At 42.1% G+C, this 18995-nt stretch overlaps 1 protein-coding gene across 4 annotated transcripts in view; it reads right to left on the bottom strand.

Annotated features, from left to right (window-relative positions):
• NME7 (NME/NM23 family member 7) overlaps positions 1 to 18995 on the bottom strand; it is an 84932-nt gene that overhangs the window by 62682 nt on the left and 3255 nt on the right. For 2 of the 4 annotated variants that reach the window (XM_077342024.1, XM_077342025.1), the window contains exons 2-3: positions 7062 to 7169; positions 3644 to 3810 (exon numbers count right to left, since the gene is read on the bottom strand). In XM_077342024.1, coding sequence (XP_077198139.1) covers positions 3644 to 3810; positions 7062 to 7169 — 275 coding nt within the window. Of the gene's footprint in view, positions 1 to 3643; positions 3811 to 7061; positions 7170 to 13816; positions 13871 to 18995 lie in introns of those variants that run through there. The other 2 variants (XM_077342023.1, XM_077342026.1) reach the window with 2 other exon arrangements.

Genomic DNA, 18995 nt, shown 5'->3' with positions numbered 1-18995 from the left:
CACTGTTGGGTGCAGATGGACAAACTCTAACGAAAGATGCAGAGAAAGCAGAAAGGCTTAGTGCCTATTTTACATCAGTTTTTTCCCACAGGTCAAAGTGTTTAGGCACATCTAGAGATGGCTGTAGCCAAAGGATAGTGTCTGGGTGGCAGGTTAACATGGATAGAGAGGTTGTCGAGAGGCATTTAGCTGCACTGGATGAGTTCAAATCCCCTGGTCCAGATGAAATGCACCCGAGAGTACTCAAAGAACTTTCCAGAGAACTTGCACAGCCCTTGTCCATCATCTTTGGAACCTCTTTAAGGACTGGAGATGTCCCGGAGGACTGGAAAAGAGCAAACGTTATTCCGATCTTCAAAAAAGGGAGGAAGGATGACCCGGGAAACTACAGACCAGTGAGTCTGACCTCTGTTGTGGGGAAGATAATGGAGCAGATATTAAAGGGAGCGATCTGCAAACATCTGGAGGACAATTTGGTGATCCAAGGAAGTCAGCATGGATTTGTCTCCAACAGGTCCTGCCAGACCAACCTAGTTTCCTTTTTTGACCAAGTAACAGGTTTGCTGGATCGGGGAAATTCGGTTGATGTCATTTACTTGGATTTTAGTAAAGCTTTTGACAAGGTTCCCCATGATGTTCTGATGGATAGGTTGAAGGACTGCAATCTGGATTTTCAGATAGTTAGGTGGATAGGGAATTGGTTAGAGAACCGCACTCAAAGAGTTGTTGTCAATGGTGTTTCATCAGACTGGAGAGAGGTGAGTAGCGGGGTACCTCAGGGTTCGGTGCTCGGCCCGGTACTTTTTAACATATTTATTAATGATCTAGATGAGGGGGTGGAGGGACTACTCATCAAGTTTGCAGATGACACCAAATTGGGAGGACTGGCAAATACTCCGGAAGATAGAGACAGAGTTCAACGAGATCTGAACACAATGGAAAAATGGGCAAATGAGAACAAGATGCAATTTAATAAAGATAAGTGTAAAGTTCTGCATCTGGGTCAGAAAAATGAAAAGCATGCCTACTGGATGGGGGATACGCTTCTAGGTAGCACTGTGTGTGAACGAGACCTTGGGGTACTTGTGGATTGTAAACTAAACATGAGCAGGCAGTGTGATGCAGCGGTAAAAAAGGCAAATGCCATTTTGGGCTGTATCAACAGAGGCATCACATCAAAATCACAAGATGTCATAGTCCCATTGTATACGGCACTGGTCAGACCACACCTGGAGTACTGTGTGCAGTTCTGGAGGCCTCACTTCAAGAAGGACGTAGATAAAATTGAAAGGGTACAGAGGAGAGCGACGAAGATGATCTGGGGCCAAGGGACCAAGCCCTATGAAGATAGGTTGAGGGACTTGGGAATGTTCAGCCTGGAGAAAAGGAGATTGAGAGGGGACATGATAGCCCTCTTTAAGTATTTGAAAGGTTGTCACTTGGAGGAGGGCAGGATGCTGTTTCTGCTGGCTGCAGAGGAGAGGACACGCAGTAATGGGTTTAAACTTCAAGTACAACGATATAGGCTAGATATCAGGAAAAAGTTTTTCACAGTCAGAGTAGTTCAGCAGTGGAATAGGCTGCCTAAGGAGGTGGTGAGCTCCCCCTCACTGGAAGTCTTCAAGCAAAGGTTGGATACACACTTTTCTTGGATGCTTTAGGATGCTTAGGGCTAATCCTGCGTTGAGCAGGGGGTTGGACTAGATGGCCTGTATGGCCCCTTCCAACTCTATGATTCTATGATTCTATGATTCTATGATTCTATGATTCTACTACCCAAAGGAGTCTCAAAGCGGTTTACAAACACCTTTTTCATTTGTCTCCCCACAATAGTCAACCTGTGAGGTATGTGGGGCTGTGAGAAGTCTGAGAGAACTGAGAATGGGCCGCAGTGACCCAGCAGGATTAGGTGTCTCAAAGCATTTTCCAATCATCTTCCCTTCCTCTCCCTCTCACTATTTACAGTTTCAGCCTGTAAGTATTTATTTAGATCTTCCTGCACTTTCCAGACTCACAGGACTGATGCTGGTCTGCCTGTCTGCACCCCAGAATACAAACAGTTGCTGGTAAGGGCTGGCCATAGCCCATAGCCCAGGAGGGACACACCTGCACCACTCCCTCCCAACTGCAGGCAAAAATGGCTTCTTTGAAGGCTAGACTCTGAGGCATTGTACGATTTTGAAGTCCCACCTCCAAACCTCCAGGAATATTTACAACCCAGGGGTAGTCAACCTACAGGTGAGGCCTGGAGAGCTCCTGGAATTACAGCTCACCTGCAAAGACCAGCTCCCCAGGCAGAAAGGGCTACTTTGGACAGGGTTGTGGTAGAGAAGAAACATTTAAGGCCTCCCACACAGGATGTTGTTGAATTGAAAGACTTGAGGCCTACTGCACAGGGTTGTTGTGCAGATGAAACAGGAGACAAAAGAACCAGTTTCATCTGCAGAATAATGCTGTGCAGTGGCCTCAAATCTGCAGAGAGTTGCAAAGAAGAAAGATGCATGGGTTGGCTGTGTCTAACCTCGGGCAGAGCAGTATTTTAAGTGAGAAGGGGCTTTTCTGTGGCCTCCCTGTCAGCCAACTGTTTGGCAGAAGGGGAAAGCCCCCCCCCCTCAAAAGGAAGGCCCTCAGGCTCCCCTGCTTTGCTCTCTGAAGTAAAATGCCTCCCTCCCCTCAGTCAGGGCCTGTCAGAGGCTCCTTCGCAGCAGGCCTGAAGGGGGGGGGAGCACTCTGCAGCCTCCTGCCAGCTCTGTCAGGGTTCTGAGGCAATTTACATATGGACATGGCAGTTAGGACAGCCTTGGGGCGAAAAGGTCTGGCACAGCCTGTCCAAGCCTCTGTTCTCACCCCCCTTGGCAGCCCTACTGACCTCCTCTCCCTTTTGTGGTCAGGAGCAGACTGGCAGCCATTTATCCAGATTGCCCCTGGATGGATGGAATTTTGGTCTGTCATGGTAAGGGGCCAATTGGAAGGCGCTTCGTGCCTTCCGATTGGCCCCTCCGCTTTTCAGTCCAGGGCCATGGGACCAATTGTTGCCCCTCCCCATCACGGACTGAGCCCACCCCAACACCCCTTACTGTTTTATTAAGAGGGAAAAGATGAGGCATTTGGGAATTCATGATGCTACCCCTTAATTCCAAAGATAAAGGACTACATTGTAATGTAGATGTTTTCTGAGTTGCTGGACTTGTGCAAGTCCCTCAGTTATAGGTACTGTTATAGAGATCAAGATGAAGAAGCCACTCTTTCTTCACAGATGGAAATAGTCTTTTGGACTGTGTTGGTTAGGCTCATATTCCACAATGTTGTGTAGGCCTGTCCATGCTCCTTGAAAACGGCACAACATTATAGAATATGAGCCTATATGGAAAGACTGTATGAATGCAGCCTATCACCAAATGATCACCACATGAATTTGGTACCTTACAGACTAGGACTCTTCCTTCTTTCCTAAACCTTCTTTCTTTCACATGGGTATAATTTGATCAAATTACAACCCATACCCGCTCCTTTTTAAATTTGCTATTCAAAGTGAAATATTGTCAGTCTCCTTATGCTATTCTGGAAGTGAAGCAGTATTACTGGTTGAAATAGTACATAAAGTTAAAAATAGAACAGCAGCTCAAGCGCTACATTCTCTCACCTTTCTTTGCGACTGCCCAACATACGGGAGGTATACTGATCCCCATAGTCAACCAGATTGAGATGGCGAGAAAAGATGGTGATTTTGTTGCCTACAAACAGATCTTTAAAATGCAGATCTTCGTATTTTGTGCGATTCAGGAACCTACAACGATTCTTCATGTCATACTGCAGGGTAAAGATGCTGAGTCAACTACAAGCAAGTCTAAAAACTCCAGTGTCTCTCATTATTAAACAGCACACAATTACAATGAGTTATTTTCAGAATTAAATCTATTTTTTTCAAAGATACTTTTCAGACCTGATGAATGCCCTTCCCAACTGTACACACTGAAGGACAGATAAGGGGAGGGGGAAATCAGACAGAAGGGAAGAGGAAACCCACGCCCAAATATTTTCCGATTTTTTTAATGTTCTAGAAGAATTGTGAATATTTTCAGATTTTTCTGTGTAATCATCATTGATAATAATTTTTTAACTGATTATACATCCAATATTCTGCCCTAGTTGCTGCACTCTGCACAATGTGCCCGATTTCACACTGTGCATTTCCAGACACCTTGGATATAATTAATCCATACCAAACAACTGGAGACATAATCTGCAGAGCAAACTCAGGTATCTTTATGAGTTAAACCTGTAAATTAACTGGCAAAATCTGTTCTGTTTGACAATTTCAATTATGTTCTATAAGAACTTTTTCAGTCCTGATTTATGAACATATTAATTAGAACAAGTAAAGATAACTAGGCAATTATTATAGACATAACCAGAAAGAGCAAGCATATGGCAAAAATTGCTTATTATCTGAGATTGCCTTTCATTTATAGGAAGATTTATTTCCTATGATACAGGTCCTATTTTTCAAAATATTCCTACTAAACAAGAAGTTCAACTGAAATCAAGTGAACTATTCAAAGTAAATAGCTTCATGATCAAAAATCATTTAGGGGAAAAAAAGAATTAAAGTAAACAAAGGCAGAGCTTTCATAGCCAGAAGAATCAATTATGCCTATTATCTTTGTAAACAGATCCCCCCATTTGGTTCTAATGCATACAGACTTAACTATCAGCAAATATTGCCCTGCTAATTCAACTGAAGGTACAACTTCACACTTACATCCTTTTTATGTGCATACAAATATATTTTTCATAGATATAAATGGGAAGGCCATGCTAAGGATCCAACCCAACGTTTTGATCCAATTTAGTATGAACAGACCACTGGTTATGCAGGTAAATGTTCCTATATATCCCATTCTTCTGTAGTCTGCTTTGCTAACTCAAATCATGCTCCCAAGACTGCCCCCACTTTCTACCAATGGAAAATATCTGAAAAAAATTAAGTTTTCAGGTTTTTTTTAAAGCTATGCATCTTGAGTATAAAAAAACCTTGCCTTAAACAACATTTTACTAAACCTGCATGAGAGGATATTTCATAGGGGTTGTTTCGGTGCTCCCCCAAATTTTCATTTTGAAAAACTGAAAAAAGGATCCTCAGCACACAAAATAGAAAAGAAAATAAAGATTTTATTTCCCCATTAATTTTTCCTGTTTTTTCCCCAGGACTTTGCACTTCTGTTCAGAAGCCCATCACAATAGTGTGCTCTGACTAAATTTCAATCCGTATTCTACATGCTTCAAATTACAACAGTCAAATGATGATTAGGGAGTGAAAACCAAGGGGAAACTAGCATTCATGACTTGAGCATATAATCTTCCTCATAAGTACTGAGCCATTTCTTAGACTATTTGGCATTCAGGATCACAAAGGATAGGTTTTCTACTGCAGTCAAATAATAATTATGCTTTCCTGTGTGGTTCTGCATGGTAATCTTCAAAGCATGGACTTTCAATTACTTCCTAGTTTACTCTAATAATATTTAGTGACTCTACTGATATTTACTACAAACTCTCTAATGTCTTCTAAATCTCTGGATTGACAAACTTTAATGTTAAAACTAAATATATCAATTCACCTGCCCTCCTTCAATTAAAATGCTTTGTACACTTTGAGTTTTTTTATAAATCTGATTAAAACAAAGAGACAGGTACACAAAAGAGTGGGTAAACAACCATAGCTTCAACATTGGTAAATACAGCTTGCAGATTTGTTCTTCTCCTTCTTGCACTGTCTTCATAGCCATGTTTATGTGAAATATGTTGGTCAGGATCCAGATAACAGTTTAGGGACATACCTAGAAGCACTGGAAGAACTCCTTTTTCATAGGGCAGCTATTCATGTTCTATCAGAAGCTTCCCCCAAAGTTTCTCTGCGCTTCAGAGCCAGCTTGCCAAGAGTATGGTTCAAAGGGTAGATTCCTTAACCCCGAGCATGCATCTGGAGCTCCCTACACAGACACTGGCCTGGATCTTAAACACTGTGAATGATGTTTCACTTACGGAATGGAGGCTCCCCACTTTCCCTTTCTGATGACAGAAAAAGCTACTGATGAGGACTTGGTATCTTTCAGTAGGAGCGGCACAACGGGAGTTGGGCAATATCTGTAACCATTAATAAAGCCAGTAAGGGGTGCTGGGAGGAGCTGAGACTCACCGCCAAACCACCAATTAGGTCAGCTGTCCTGGCTGCTCCATTCTGAATGATCATCCATCCAATGAACAGCCAACCAGGAAGAATGTCCTGCTACTGGTCACATCCCACTCCAACTTCTTCCATTTAAATTCCATTAAATTTTGGCTTGGCAACAAACTTATAAGAATTTAGATAGACTAAAAGGTGAGAACAAGGAGGCAAAATCCTCACACTCCTTATGAAAGTTGCAGGATTAAAGAAAGTGAACTGAAGAAACACATATGCAGAACAGGCAGGCTCTTCGGCAACTGGAGTTTTAATGTTTCAAATGAAGGCCAAGCTAGTCAACATTAGAAACCAAGACTCACATAGGTCAGTTCCATCACAAAGCTTTCAAAGCGTTGGCTAAGTGAACATGGGTGTCATTGGTGAAGGACACAAAAGGCAGCAGAAGCAGAGGAACCCAGCTGCTATATATAGCCTTTAGGTCTAGTGCTGGAGAGAAATTATCCATATTTTCAATGGACAAGCCACACACACACACACATACAAAGCTGTTCAGTCAATTATAGTTTGGTAACAATCTTTACTCTTTTTCTTCTATTCACTAGAATTTTATGGTATTATCAGAAAGTACTATAAAGGGTTAATATCCTTAATGTCATTGTTTCCATCTATTAAAAACTGCATCAATTCTAATGTGTATTTATGGAGAGAAGAGTTGTCTTATATTCCACATAACTGATAGTATTTAAATCCCATGATTGAAAAAACATTTAAGATTTTTTTTTATTTTCTAGGAAATCATGCCTATGTTATCAAGTACAACTTGTTTTGGTTCTCAAACAACTATGCAACCATATTCTGATAACAAGGAAGTTACCATCTCAACAGATCCATCTTTTGGATAGTACAAGAGCTCATAACGTCGAAAAAGTGAAGCATTTTGATCATACCACTCTGCGATGAAAACAAATCTTTCATCTTGACTCTGAAAAAAGCACAAATAAAACAAATGTAAAAATTCAACAATAATATCTAAAACAACAAATAAAACTTTGTCCTTCACACTAATTAAGTTTTTTCCCCTGTCATCAAATCAACATTACTTGATTATCTGGCACAAAATATGTTTCTTGCCCGCACAAAACTGGGTGATTTCAGTAATTACCTTTAATTGCCAGAATAAGTTAATTAATTAATTAAATCTAGTCTTGCCTATTTAACATTTATGTGGAGCACATCATGAGTAAGGCAGGGTTAGATGAGTCACAAATTGGGATCAGGATTGCAGGGAGAAATATCAACAACCTCAGATATGCATATGATACCACTCTAATGGCAGAAAGCGAAGAGTAACTAAAGAGTCTGTTGATGCGGGTGAAGGAGGGGAGTGCAAAAGTTGGCTTGATGTTGACACAACATCAAGAAAACGAAGATCATGGCATCCGGCCCTCTCAATTCCTGGCAAATAGATGGGGAAGAAATTGAGGTAGTGACAGATTTTATTTTCCTGGGCTCCAAGAGCACTGCAGATGGGGACTGCAGCAAAGAAATTAAAAGACGCATGCTCCTGGGGAGGAAAGCTATGGCAAATTTAGACAGCATTCTAAAAAGCAGAGACATCACCCTGTCAACAAAAGTGCGTTTAGTCAAGACTATGGTATTCCCAGTTACAATGTATGGCTGTGAAAGTTGGACCATAAGGAAGGCCGAGCATCAAAGAATTGAGGCTTTTGAACTCTGGTGCTGGAGAAGACTCTTGCGAGTCCCTTGGACTGCAAAGCGAACAAACTAATCAGGCCTAGAGGAGATCAGCCCGGACTGCTCCTTAGAAGGCCAGATCCTGAAGATGAAACTCAAATACTTTGGCCGCCTCATGAGAAGAAAGGACTCCCTGAAGAAGAGCCTAATGCTGGGAGCGATTGAGGGCAAAAGAAGAAGGGGACGACAGAGAATGAGGTGGCTGGATGAAGTCACTGAAGCAGTAGGTGCAAACTTAAATGGACTCCGGGGAATGGTAGAGGACAGGGACATTGTCCATGGGGTCGCAATGGGTCGGACAGGACTTCACACTTAACAACAACAAGTCTTGCATAAGTCTAGTCCTCCACACTCACAATCAAAATGATTCTGTTCAACACAGTCAGGAATGACTGCATGTCCCACTGAACACTTTCTTTTTTTAAATTTTTATTTATTGTATTTAAATACTACCCTCCCCGGGGGCTCAGGGCGGTTTACATAAGAACAAACAACAATACATAAAACATTACATTATACTTGACAGTATAATGGCCAATGGAACAACGTACAAGCCAATGTTCTAGAAATGAAAGAGCTCTCTTGTATACCCATGTTTTCATATCAAAATAAGCTCATTCATTCCCCTCTTACCTCTCGGAATAATCACAGAAATACATCCATTACAATTCATAGAATCATAGAGTTATTGTATGTTGATTCCTTAGCAATTAGTATCTGAAGTCATAGCCTCATCCAAATAGGAAAGGCAGACAAGTGCATGAAGAAATATAGTTCATATTTCTAGAAATGAAATTGTGGCAGACAGACTGGATTCCTCCTCTCTCTAAGACAGGGGTGGCAAACTTGCCAGCATCCTGGCAGGAGCTCATGGTTATTGTAGTCCACAGACAATTGCAGAGCTCCAGTTTGGCCACCCCTGCTCTAAAAACAACCAACAAGAGTGGACGGCATATTGAAAGAAGATTTGAAAAACAGTGGTTGAGAAACAACAATTAGAGGTAGTACCTGAGAGGGTGACAGCTCAAAGCAGCCTTTCTCAACTTTTTTTACCATTGAGAAACCCTTGAAACATTCTTCAGGCTTCAAGAAACCTCAAAAGTGATATGATTGTGCAGAATATGGTTGAGAAGCATAGCTGTGTACATGGCCACCCAGTGCCCCCTTCCCATGCCCATGGCCATTGGGGGGGGGGGGTCGACATGACCATATATAGTCATATCACAATAAATGTTTGACAAATTTTAAACATACACACACATATATAAAAACAATTGACTTCTACTCATTAAAATGTTGAAATCCCAAACTGACAAAAGGATCTCTCTTAATTGGACTGGGCAACACATTGGGGGGGGGGATGATTAAGCAGTACCACAAGCAAATAAATCTTTCAACCTCTGTCACAATGAAAATCTTGAAATAAATGAAGCTTATTGTTAGTCAGGAAAGACAAATTTATTCATACAACAGTTAATTATCACATGAAATTCACTACCACAAAACGTGTAGTTTGAAAAAGGTCTGTGCATGATGCTGCTGGCCCCTTTTCATCAAGCTCTTTCCATCCACTAGGGCAGTGGTCCCCAACCTGTGGGCCGCGGCCCGGTGCCGGGCCGCAAAGGCCATGGCGCCGGGCCGCGGCTCCCTCTCCCCGCCCCCCCGCAGTAAAAAACTTCCCAGGCCGCAAGCTTGCAGCCCGGGAAGCTTCTTACTGCGGGAGGGCGGGGAGAGGGAAGCAGGGCTGGCCACGCCCATGCGGCCGCGCCCCGATGCCCTGCCGGTCCCCAACCTCAGAAAGGTTGGGGACCACTGCACTAGGGCAGTGGTCCCCAACCTTTTTATCACCGGGGACCACTCAACACTTGACAATTTTACTGAGGCCTGGTGGGGGAGGGGGGCTAGTTTACTCCTCTACTCTCAACCACTGCCCTAATGCTCTCTGATCGCTATGGTAATGTTTAAACATCCCTTCAAAATAAGATACAGACACGCCACAACAATGAACATAAGGAACATTTTATTTTCATGGAAATTTTAACTCATGACAATGACAAATCAATGGGAACCTTGAGCTTGTTTCTCTGCAACAAGATAGTCCCATCTGGGAGTGATGGGAGACAATGACACCCGAAGTGTGTTGTAAAGGGTCGGGGGGGGGGTGAAGTAAAGGGCTGGGGGGGGAGATGGCGTCCTTTGCGGCCCACCTCCAATTAGTCGATGGACCACATGTGGTCCGCTGCCCACAGTTTGGGGATCGCTACACTAGGGCAAGCGACACCAAAACAGGTGCTCCCACACCTTGAGAGGGAGGACTAGATGAAGATATGGGAAGTGTGGACATTCTCTGGGTTTTCCATAATGGCCCTGCATGGGTGCTCATGTAAAAACATTAAGATGATGACATACAATAACAATAAAAAGCAGGTTTTTTATACCCTGCTTTTCTCAAAGCAACTTACTGTCATATTCCCTTCCTATCTCCACAATGGGCACTTTGTGAGGCAAGTGAGGCTGAGACAGCTCTGAGAAAATTGTGACTGGGCTGAGGTCACCTAGCAGGCTTCATATGATGGATTGGGATTCTCAAAATTAGAGTGTCTCTCAACCACTATTCCACGCTGGCAGAAAAAGAAGGCTGTCTTGAGCTTAATGGGTTTCTCCACCTACGTGTGCACTGGACACATGTAGGGAACATTCATACCCCAAACTGATAGAGAAAACCGACATTCTGAGAGAGAAAACTGGCTTTCAATAGATATACTGAGCAGGCAAAAAAAGCATTCATGGAAAATATTACAGAGAACAATGCAATACAGAAAAGGAAAGAAAATGTCATGTTAAAACCCCATTATTAATGTTAAATAATACTTGGAAATTAGGCTTTGTGTGCTAATGTCTAATCAGCATGCAGAACAAAAAGAAAGCTACGCTAGGCTTCTCCAGCATCCCTACTTTAGCTAAATCAAAAGGAAGGCTAATGAAACTGCAAAGGCAAAGCAGAACAATACTCCAATGTTCTACACCCAGCTTTGTTCTTGCTGTGCTGCGTAATTGCAGACAAAACAGCTCTACTACCCACAAGCCTCAAGAATCTACAAATTAAGATGATGGATTTGTACTTATCAGAAAGTCTAAGACAAAAGACAGAATATGCAAAAGACGGAATATGCATAGTGAGTGGAGGCATGATCTTCTTCATTGCGACTTCAAAAAAAAAGCCACTTTCAAGGCAAACTGACAGAATTTAAATAACCAATATATCTATGATCTCCTAAGCATCAGGCTGCAGGAGTATGTTAGAAACAATCAGATTTTCTGGCCAGTGATTCAATACAGGAGAAAGTTCTAGTGAGCAGTTGCTTTTTCCGCCAACATGGAAAAGGGGAGCAGAGTATAAAGTTGACATTATTTCTTCTTTCTTTAGTCAGGTATTGCATGGAAGACCTGATTATTATCGATGCTTTTTCTAGCATGAAGATCCCTCCGTGAGATACCCCTGCAGACTAATTCTACAGCTTATGAGCTACTTGGCTGCTATATAACCCAAATGAGTCATCGACTGAATGGTGATAAAAAGATTTTAAAATATATATTTTATATATAAATATATATTTTAAAAACCAATTCACTCCTACCTATTCAGGAAACCCTGCCAGGGCTGACAAGAAACCCCAGGGTTTCCCATCTTATCTGACCCTGTGATGAACCGTGCAGCAATAAGGTTTTTACCACCAATATTACTTAGCTGCAACAGCCAGCTGCCTCCACTTTTTCTCAATAAACCAGATCTCTTAGATCAGTTAAACCCATTGGAGTTATGCTTACTCTTACCATATGCCTCAGTATCCTATCCTCCTGGCCCATGTATCACTGTGAGTATTGAAATGTGTTGATCTCACAATTTCTAACAGAGCATAATGTCTCTTGTATAATGTCTCCAGCTTGCACCAAACTTTGATAGTCCTTACATGGCAGCAATAACACACAACTTTTTCAGAAGCAAATTAGGACAATGCTGCTGTTGCAGGGTAACACACTGTCTCACATTTTAAGCAAAAGAGAAAATGGAAATAAGAACGGGGCGGGGGGGCAACAAAGAAGAGGTAGCATCATCAGCTACAACTGAAATGTAACTCTTGTTGAATTCTCATGAGTTTGTTTCCTCAAATTTCAAGGACAAATAAAGAGGTCAAATTTTTAACAACAAATTAGTATTTGAGCATTGTATCTGTGACAGATGTTCACTATAACTTTTAACATTTTGCCCTCCCATGCTTTATGCTTGCCCCTTCCAAAAGAGCTCATTTCATGATTTTATTGCTAATCACATTTGGATCCTGCCCTTCCTCCAAGGAATTCAAGATAGCATGAACTGGAACCTTATTCTAAATTTGGCCTTCGGTCTGGGCTGCGGCAACGTTTCTCCATACCTAATACTTTGCTGAGCAATTTTAACCGGAATGAACTCTCCTGCAGCTGCTGGGAAGGTGAAGAGTGACCTTCAGCCAGTTGATACCAGTGTGCGTTAGCACCAAACAGTTTGAAAGACGGTTCCAAAGAGCACACGTTTGGCATTTACCTTGAACATTATGAGGAGAATATCATGGCCTATTAAAGATTTATGACCTTGTTACACATAAGAAAAAGAACTCCACCAAGCCCTTTCTCACTCAGTACTGGGAACATTTTGAGCCAGTTCTCATACTTACTATCGTTTAACCAAACAGACTCCTGCCAAGGCAGCCATTAAAGTTAAAACATTTCTTTTCCCTCGTGTTGTGTAAAACATTAACATTTATGTCATTCCACTGAACAGATTTCAGCCAGAACATACTATGGACTATTGTATACTCATAAATCCATTATCAGAAAGACAGATATCAAGTTAATATTGAACAGAGTTGTTCTAATAAAAGCGAAAACCTTTCTAAGAACGTCACTAAGGAGAAACTTTAATTGAAGAGAATGGGGGGGGGGGCTCAAGTAAAGTCCAAATTAAAGGCATCTGTTCCACAATATATTTCTGGTAAGGCCAAGGAAGAAGAGCGTGTCTCATGGCTTAACCGCCACTCAGTGCTTAATACCCAATCTGGGCAGCTGTCCCACCCTGAGTGCCTCCTTCTCCAACGGGCTTGCACGTCCGTCCAGCAGCCAGCCAATCGCCTTCCGACCCCCACTGCTGACCACTCCCCTCCTTCCGCTTCCCTCTGAGGCTTGGAGGCTGCAGATCCCTGCTGCATGAGAGCTGTACCTGCCAGCTGCCTGCAGCCTTTCCAGGTTCTAGGGGGAGGGGGAGAGTCCGCAGAGTTCTTCCACCCCACCCCCCTAATTTAGTGCCCCTTTGCAATGGGCTTGGCCCCTAGTATCATATATTACAGTGCAATCCTGAACAGAAGTACAGCCTTCAACATTCACCAAAGTATAAATGTTTCTCTACCTGAAGGAGGCTCAAAGTGGCTTATAGTAGCCTTCCCTTTCCTCTCCCCACAACAGACACCCTGTGAGGTGGGTGAGGCTGAGAGAGCCCTGATATCACTGCTCGGTCAGAACAGCTTTATCAGTGCCATGGCGAGCCCAAGGTCACTCAGCATGCCAGATTAGAAGTCCGCACTCCTAGACACTACACCAAACTGGCTCTCACAAGGAATTGTGAGGGGCCATTCACTTTTTCCTTTATTTCCCTATTGCCTCTCTCATCTCCTGACAGATTCTGTATCCTTAACTTTCCCTGCCCGCTCCTTCCTGCCCAACAACCTCTTTTATCTGCCCCATGTTCAGCTATGCTGATTATTTATTTACTTCATGTATACCCCACTTTTCTCAATGGGAAACCAAAGGAGCTTCCACTATTCTCCTCTATTTTATACTCACAACAAGCCTGCGAGGTATGATTGCTCTAAGGTCATCCATGAGCTTCCACAGAGGAGAGGGGATTTGAACCCGAGTCTGAAACTCCAATCACTACATCACACTGGCTTTCACAGAGTAGCTGTTGTTAAACATTACCAAGTAGCTGGGCATGGGAAAGTCATGCAAGTGGCATGGTAGCAAGTCATCTGCTGGCTGTGTGCTGTCCTGACCCTGATAAAGTCTTTTTTCAAAAGTCAAAACAGTCTTCCACTGCCTTTTAATGACAGAAACCAAGACGAAGGCTGGCAATACATTTGGAGTTTCCAAACAACAGCTACCAGGGGCATCTTTTTTAAAGCTAAAGGAACTGCTTCTATCATTTTGAGGTTTTCCCATCCCCCAAATTTTCAGATTTAGATTTTTCAGCAACCCTGGGGTTTTTCTAAGGTTTGTAGAAACTTTGTCTTGTCTGTCTATGGCTTTGGTCTACAAATTACAGTATTCACAGGCGAGAATTAAATATATAGATGATATTTCTATGAAGAAATTAATACAGAGCTGGCAAGCACATACTGTTTAAACCATATCAGACATCTTTAGGCTGTATAAGGCAACTTTACCAACTATAGAGCTCCATCTAGTGTTCCCAAGAGGTCAGATTCTTTCTTTCAAGTCTTAACAGTTAGAAGATACAACAAAGTTTTAGTCCAATAGCAACGGTAAGAACAACAAAGATTTATTTAAGACCAACGAAGATGGCTGTACCATTGATATGAAGGAACAAGTTACCAAACTGAAGTGGTTATGGGTGAGAACAGTTTGTCAAAGGGACCAAAGGGACCTCAACAGGGTATGTATGTATGTATGTATGTATGTATGTATGTATGTATGTATGTATGTATGTATGTATGTATGTATGTATGTATGCATTTAGAATCATAGAATCATGGAGTTGGAAGGGGCCATACAGGCCATCTAGTCCAACCCCCTGCTCCACGCAGGATCAGCCCTAAGCATCCTAAAGTATCCAAGAAAAGTGTGTATCCAACCTTTGCTTGAAGACTGCCAGTGAGGGGGAGCTCACCACCTCCTTAGGCAGCCTATTCCACTGCTGAACTACTCTGACTGTGAAAAATTTTTTCCTGATATCTAGCCTATATCGTTGTACTTGAAGTTTAAACCCATTACTGCGTGTCCTCTCCTCTGCAGCCAACAGAAACAGCATCCTGCCCTCCTCCAAGTGACAACCTTTCAAATACTTAAAGAGGGCTATCATTTATTCAACTTATAACCCACCACTCCCACAAGGCTTGTGGAGGGTCACAACAATAAACCCCCCATAAAACCCCCTATCTTTTATCTTCTACCCAAAATCCACAAAACTAGGGTGCCCCATTGTCTCAGGCATGGGGATATCTGGCTATATGGACTCTGCTCTAAGACTTTATGCCATCAATGCTCTTAGTTATGTTTGCAACACTACAGACTTTCTGAGGAAAATACAGTCTTTGAACAACCTTCCAGAGAATACTATTTTAGCCACCATGGATGGCTGTATTGTTATAACTACTGAGTTATCTGCATTGTTCCCTGTTTTATGTAAACTGGGGGTAGTAAAGAAATATAATAAATATATAATAAATAAATATAATACATACATGCATACATACTTACTTACTTTGATTTGGGGGTCCTAATAATGAAATCCTCTACCTCCCAAATACTGTTTATGAATGAGATATCAGGTACATAAAATATGCTTAATATGTAGCAAAAACAACTAAGTGATACTTTAAAGCCTAGTGTTTGTATTGCAGCACAAAGATTAGGGTCAGCATGTAATCTTCCAAGCTGGCAAGTACACATACAAATATATCCAACTTTAGTCCAGTTTAAGCCTCATTAAATTAAAACATCAAGTTAGTGATAGTGAACAAGTCCCTCCGATTATGTGAGCTCTGTACCTAAACTTGTTAAAACCTTGGATCTTTTAGCAAAAAAGAAAAAAGAAAGAAAAGGTTCAAGAAGAAGGAAAAAGAAGAAGGAAATTGTACTAGAAGCACACATTACACACAGTGACATGTAAAGCGACATAACACTTGATTTCCCAAGTGTTTCATGGCCAGTCAAATCCTTCGGATTTATGAGTAGAAATGTGCATGCCCCCCTCCCAAAAAAAACCCAAAATACCAATAGGGCAATAATATTAGTTCAGTCAGATGTATATTTTGCTATTGTTTGGCTACCCAAAATGGCTGAGCACAAAAAATCCCAAAAAATATTTGAGATTTTTCAGGACCACCAGATAACTGAAGTTGATGGGTGTTTTAAGGGTTTGCAATCCCTTTAAGCTCCATTGTGAGTGAACACATAGCTTGGAGAAGGTGCTTAAAGGGACTACAAGTCCTATATTGTTGTTGTTATTATTGTGTATTTATTTAATTTCTAGTTCGCCTTCCTCCAGGGACACAAGGTGTATTACAATAACAATCTAACCCCCATAAAAACCCCAATCCTTAAAACAAAGGTGAAAGTCTCACAATTATCATAAATATCAGATGGCTATGAGAGCCCTCCTACATCCCCACAGTCATCCACCAGGGCGTTCGCACATTGGTATAGTGCAGCCGGGGTAGGGGCATTAAACTTAAGAACCTGACATCAACAAAGACCTGGCAGAAGAGCTCTGTTTTACAGGCCCTGTGGAATGTTGACTGCTAGGTCAGGAACTTCAGCTCTCAAGGGAGCTCATTCTACTAGGTCAGGAACTTCAGCTCTCAAGGGAGCTCATTTTACTAGGTCAGGAACTTCAGCTCTCAAGGGAGCTCATTCTACCAGGTCAGGGCCAGGACTGAAAAGGCCCTAGCCTGGGTTGAGGCCAGATGTATCTCTCTGGGACCAGGGACCACCAACAAATTAGTGCCCGCAGAGCAACGGGCCCTGCGTGGGCATAAGCAGACAAGTGGTCCCTCAGATAGGCAGGGCCCAAATTGCAGATGGCCTTAGTCAAAACTGACATGGGCCTTAACTGGTAACCAGTGCAGCTGCCTCAGCACAGGCTGGATAGGGGCCATCAAGATGAATCTGTGAAGACCCTAGCAGCAGCATTTTGTACCAGCAGGAGTTTCCAGGTCAAGAACAAGGGTAGGCCAGCATAGAGCGAGTTACAGTACTCCAATCTAGAAGTGACCGTTGCACGGATCACTGTAGCACTGTAGGGTGCTAGTAGCCTCATCTGGTGAAGATGGTAAAATGCCAGAATCACCTCAAAATTCCTTGCTGTGGGTAAGATGTTAAATTGTGCCCCTGCAAAGGTGGTGAGATGCACTTCCTGTTCTTCCCTTTTCCGGTTCAGCCACAGGACCTCTGTCTTAGAAGGGCTGAGTTTCAGGCAGCTCTGCTCTAACCATCCAGCTACGGCTTCCAAACATCTGGTGAATGTATCCACAGGGGAGTCCATGAGGAGATAGAGCTGGGTGTCGTATGCATATTGATGACAACCCAGCCTGAAACTCTGGAGCAGCTGTCCTAGGAGGCACATAAAGATGTTAAATAGTGTGGGGGTGAGTATCGTGCCCTTTGGGACCCAACAAAGCATTCTGTAAGGGTGCAGCAGAGTTTCCCCCACTGTACCCTCTGTGTCCAGTTCTGGAAAAAGGAACACAGCCAATGAAGGGCTGTTCCCCAAATCCTGGCCCTGGCAAGACGGAGGGCCAATAACTCATGGGTGACCACATCAAATGTGTCTGACAGATTAAGCAACACAAGTATGGCCAAAATATGAATGCAGAGGCTCCCACACTAATGAAAAGTATCCAAATGTGTGTCTGCATTCCACGAGACACATGAGAATACACTCAGGCACAGAAAGGGCTTCTACAAGGATGGCATTTTGAAGAATATTTTAAATGGAGGACTCAAAAATATATATATTTGAATACTTTTAATTAGTGTGAGAGCCTGTCCATTCATATTTATAGTCCCCATTACATCACATGAGTGTATTTTAATAGTAGACCACTGAAGAAGACCTCGAGAAGGGGTGAAACGCGTTTGGTTATTTGGTCATTTATCCATGTGTCAAAATGCTTTGGATTTGTGCAATACAGCGTGATAAACATTGATGTTTTTAAGTTTTATATGTGCACATGTATTAAAATCAATATTTGTACCTGAATTGTTTATACTTATACCTTTTCTGCTACTGCTCAACCTTTTAGGTTCCTAACTTGTGCACACAGGTAGAGTTACTTTGTTCCCTCATTTATTGCTTCAGGGGATTACGATTGCACCAGTAGAGTGCACAATTGAGCAGCCAACATTATGAGTAGAGGCCAGGCTCCAAAGCCCATATAGTGACACAACAGAGATTTATAATTGATACCCATTTAATAACATGGGACCTACTTACAAGTAGACCTAATTAATACTGTTCCCTTTGAGATGTTTCAAGATGCAAGAGATTCATTCAGTCACAGATCTCTGCATTCTATTTAGTAGCATCCTAATTCCATGAGCCTGAGAGCAATTCAGACTCACTTTTATCAAATTAGAATTTGTTTTTAGCAAACCTTTTCATGTTGCATGACAAACTGCTTTTGAAATGTTGGAGCATTTCAAAAGCAGTATGTGATATGGCCAAGGATTTTTTTTAAAAGTCAACAACTAGAGGTTAGTTCCAGTTTCTTGCATGAGTCTAATTCTTTGAATCCTAACCAATATCCATACAGCTATGAGCATCCTGTTTTTACAGGCAATCACATAATTCAAATTTAAAGTTTATTTTTTGTAAACTTCTAGCCCTTATAACTGCATCACTGAAGAATGGAATACAACATTAAAATTGAATGCACACGTTACCTTGATATCAAACGCTGAAGGTCAGAAACATTTCAAAAGCACCTCCCAGCATAGCCTAATATTTATGTCTTCGGCTGAATAATAACCAGAGAAGCAAGGAGTTGATTTATCTTCTAATGGCAAAGAATTACTTGGTGTGCCACCAAAGAATGGGTTTATGTTATCACAGCAAAGGATTACAGGATGCTGTCACAGATGAGGCCCTTATCTAAAGATTTACTAAGTAATCAGCAGTTTCTCCACCAATGGACATTAAAACTTCCACCTTATTTTTATCTACACTTCTTTTCTGCCGTCAAACATAATTCTATACTTCCTGAGCGTGGACCATTAGAGTGGC

This window comes from Paroedura picta, chromosome 6 (assembly GCF_049243985.1).
Source record: "Paroedura picta isolate Pp20150507F chromosome 6, Ppicta_v3.0, whole genome shotgun sequence".
Lineage (NCBI taxonomy): Eukaryota > Metazoa > Chordata > Lepidosauria > Squamata > Gekkonidae > Paroedura > Paroedura picta.
Note: the sequence above shows the minus strand (reverse complement) of the source record. Positions and strands in the feature narration are given on the sequence as shown.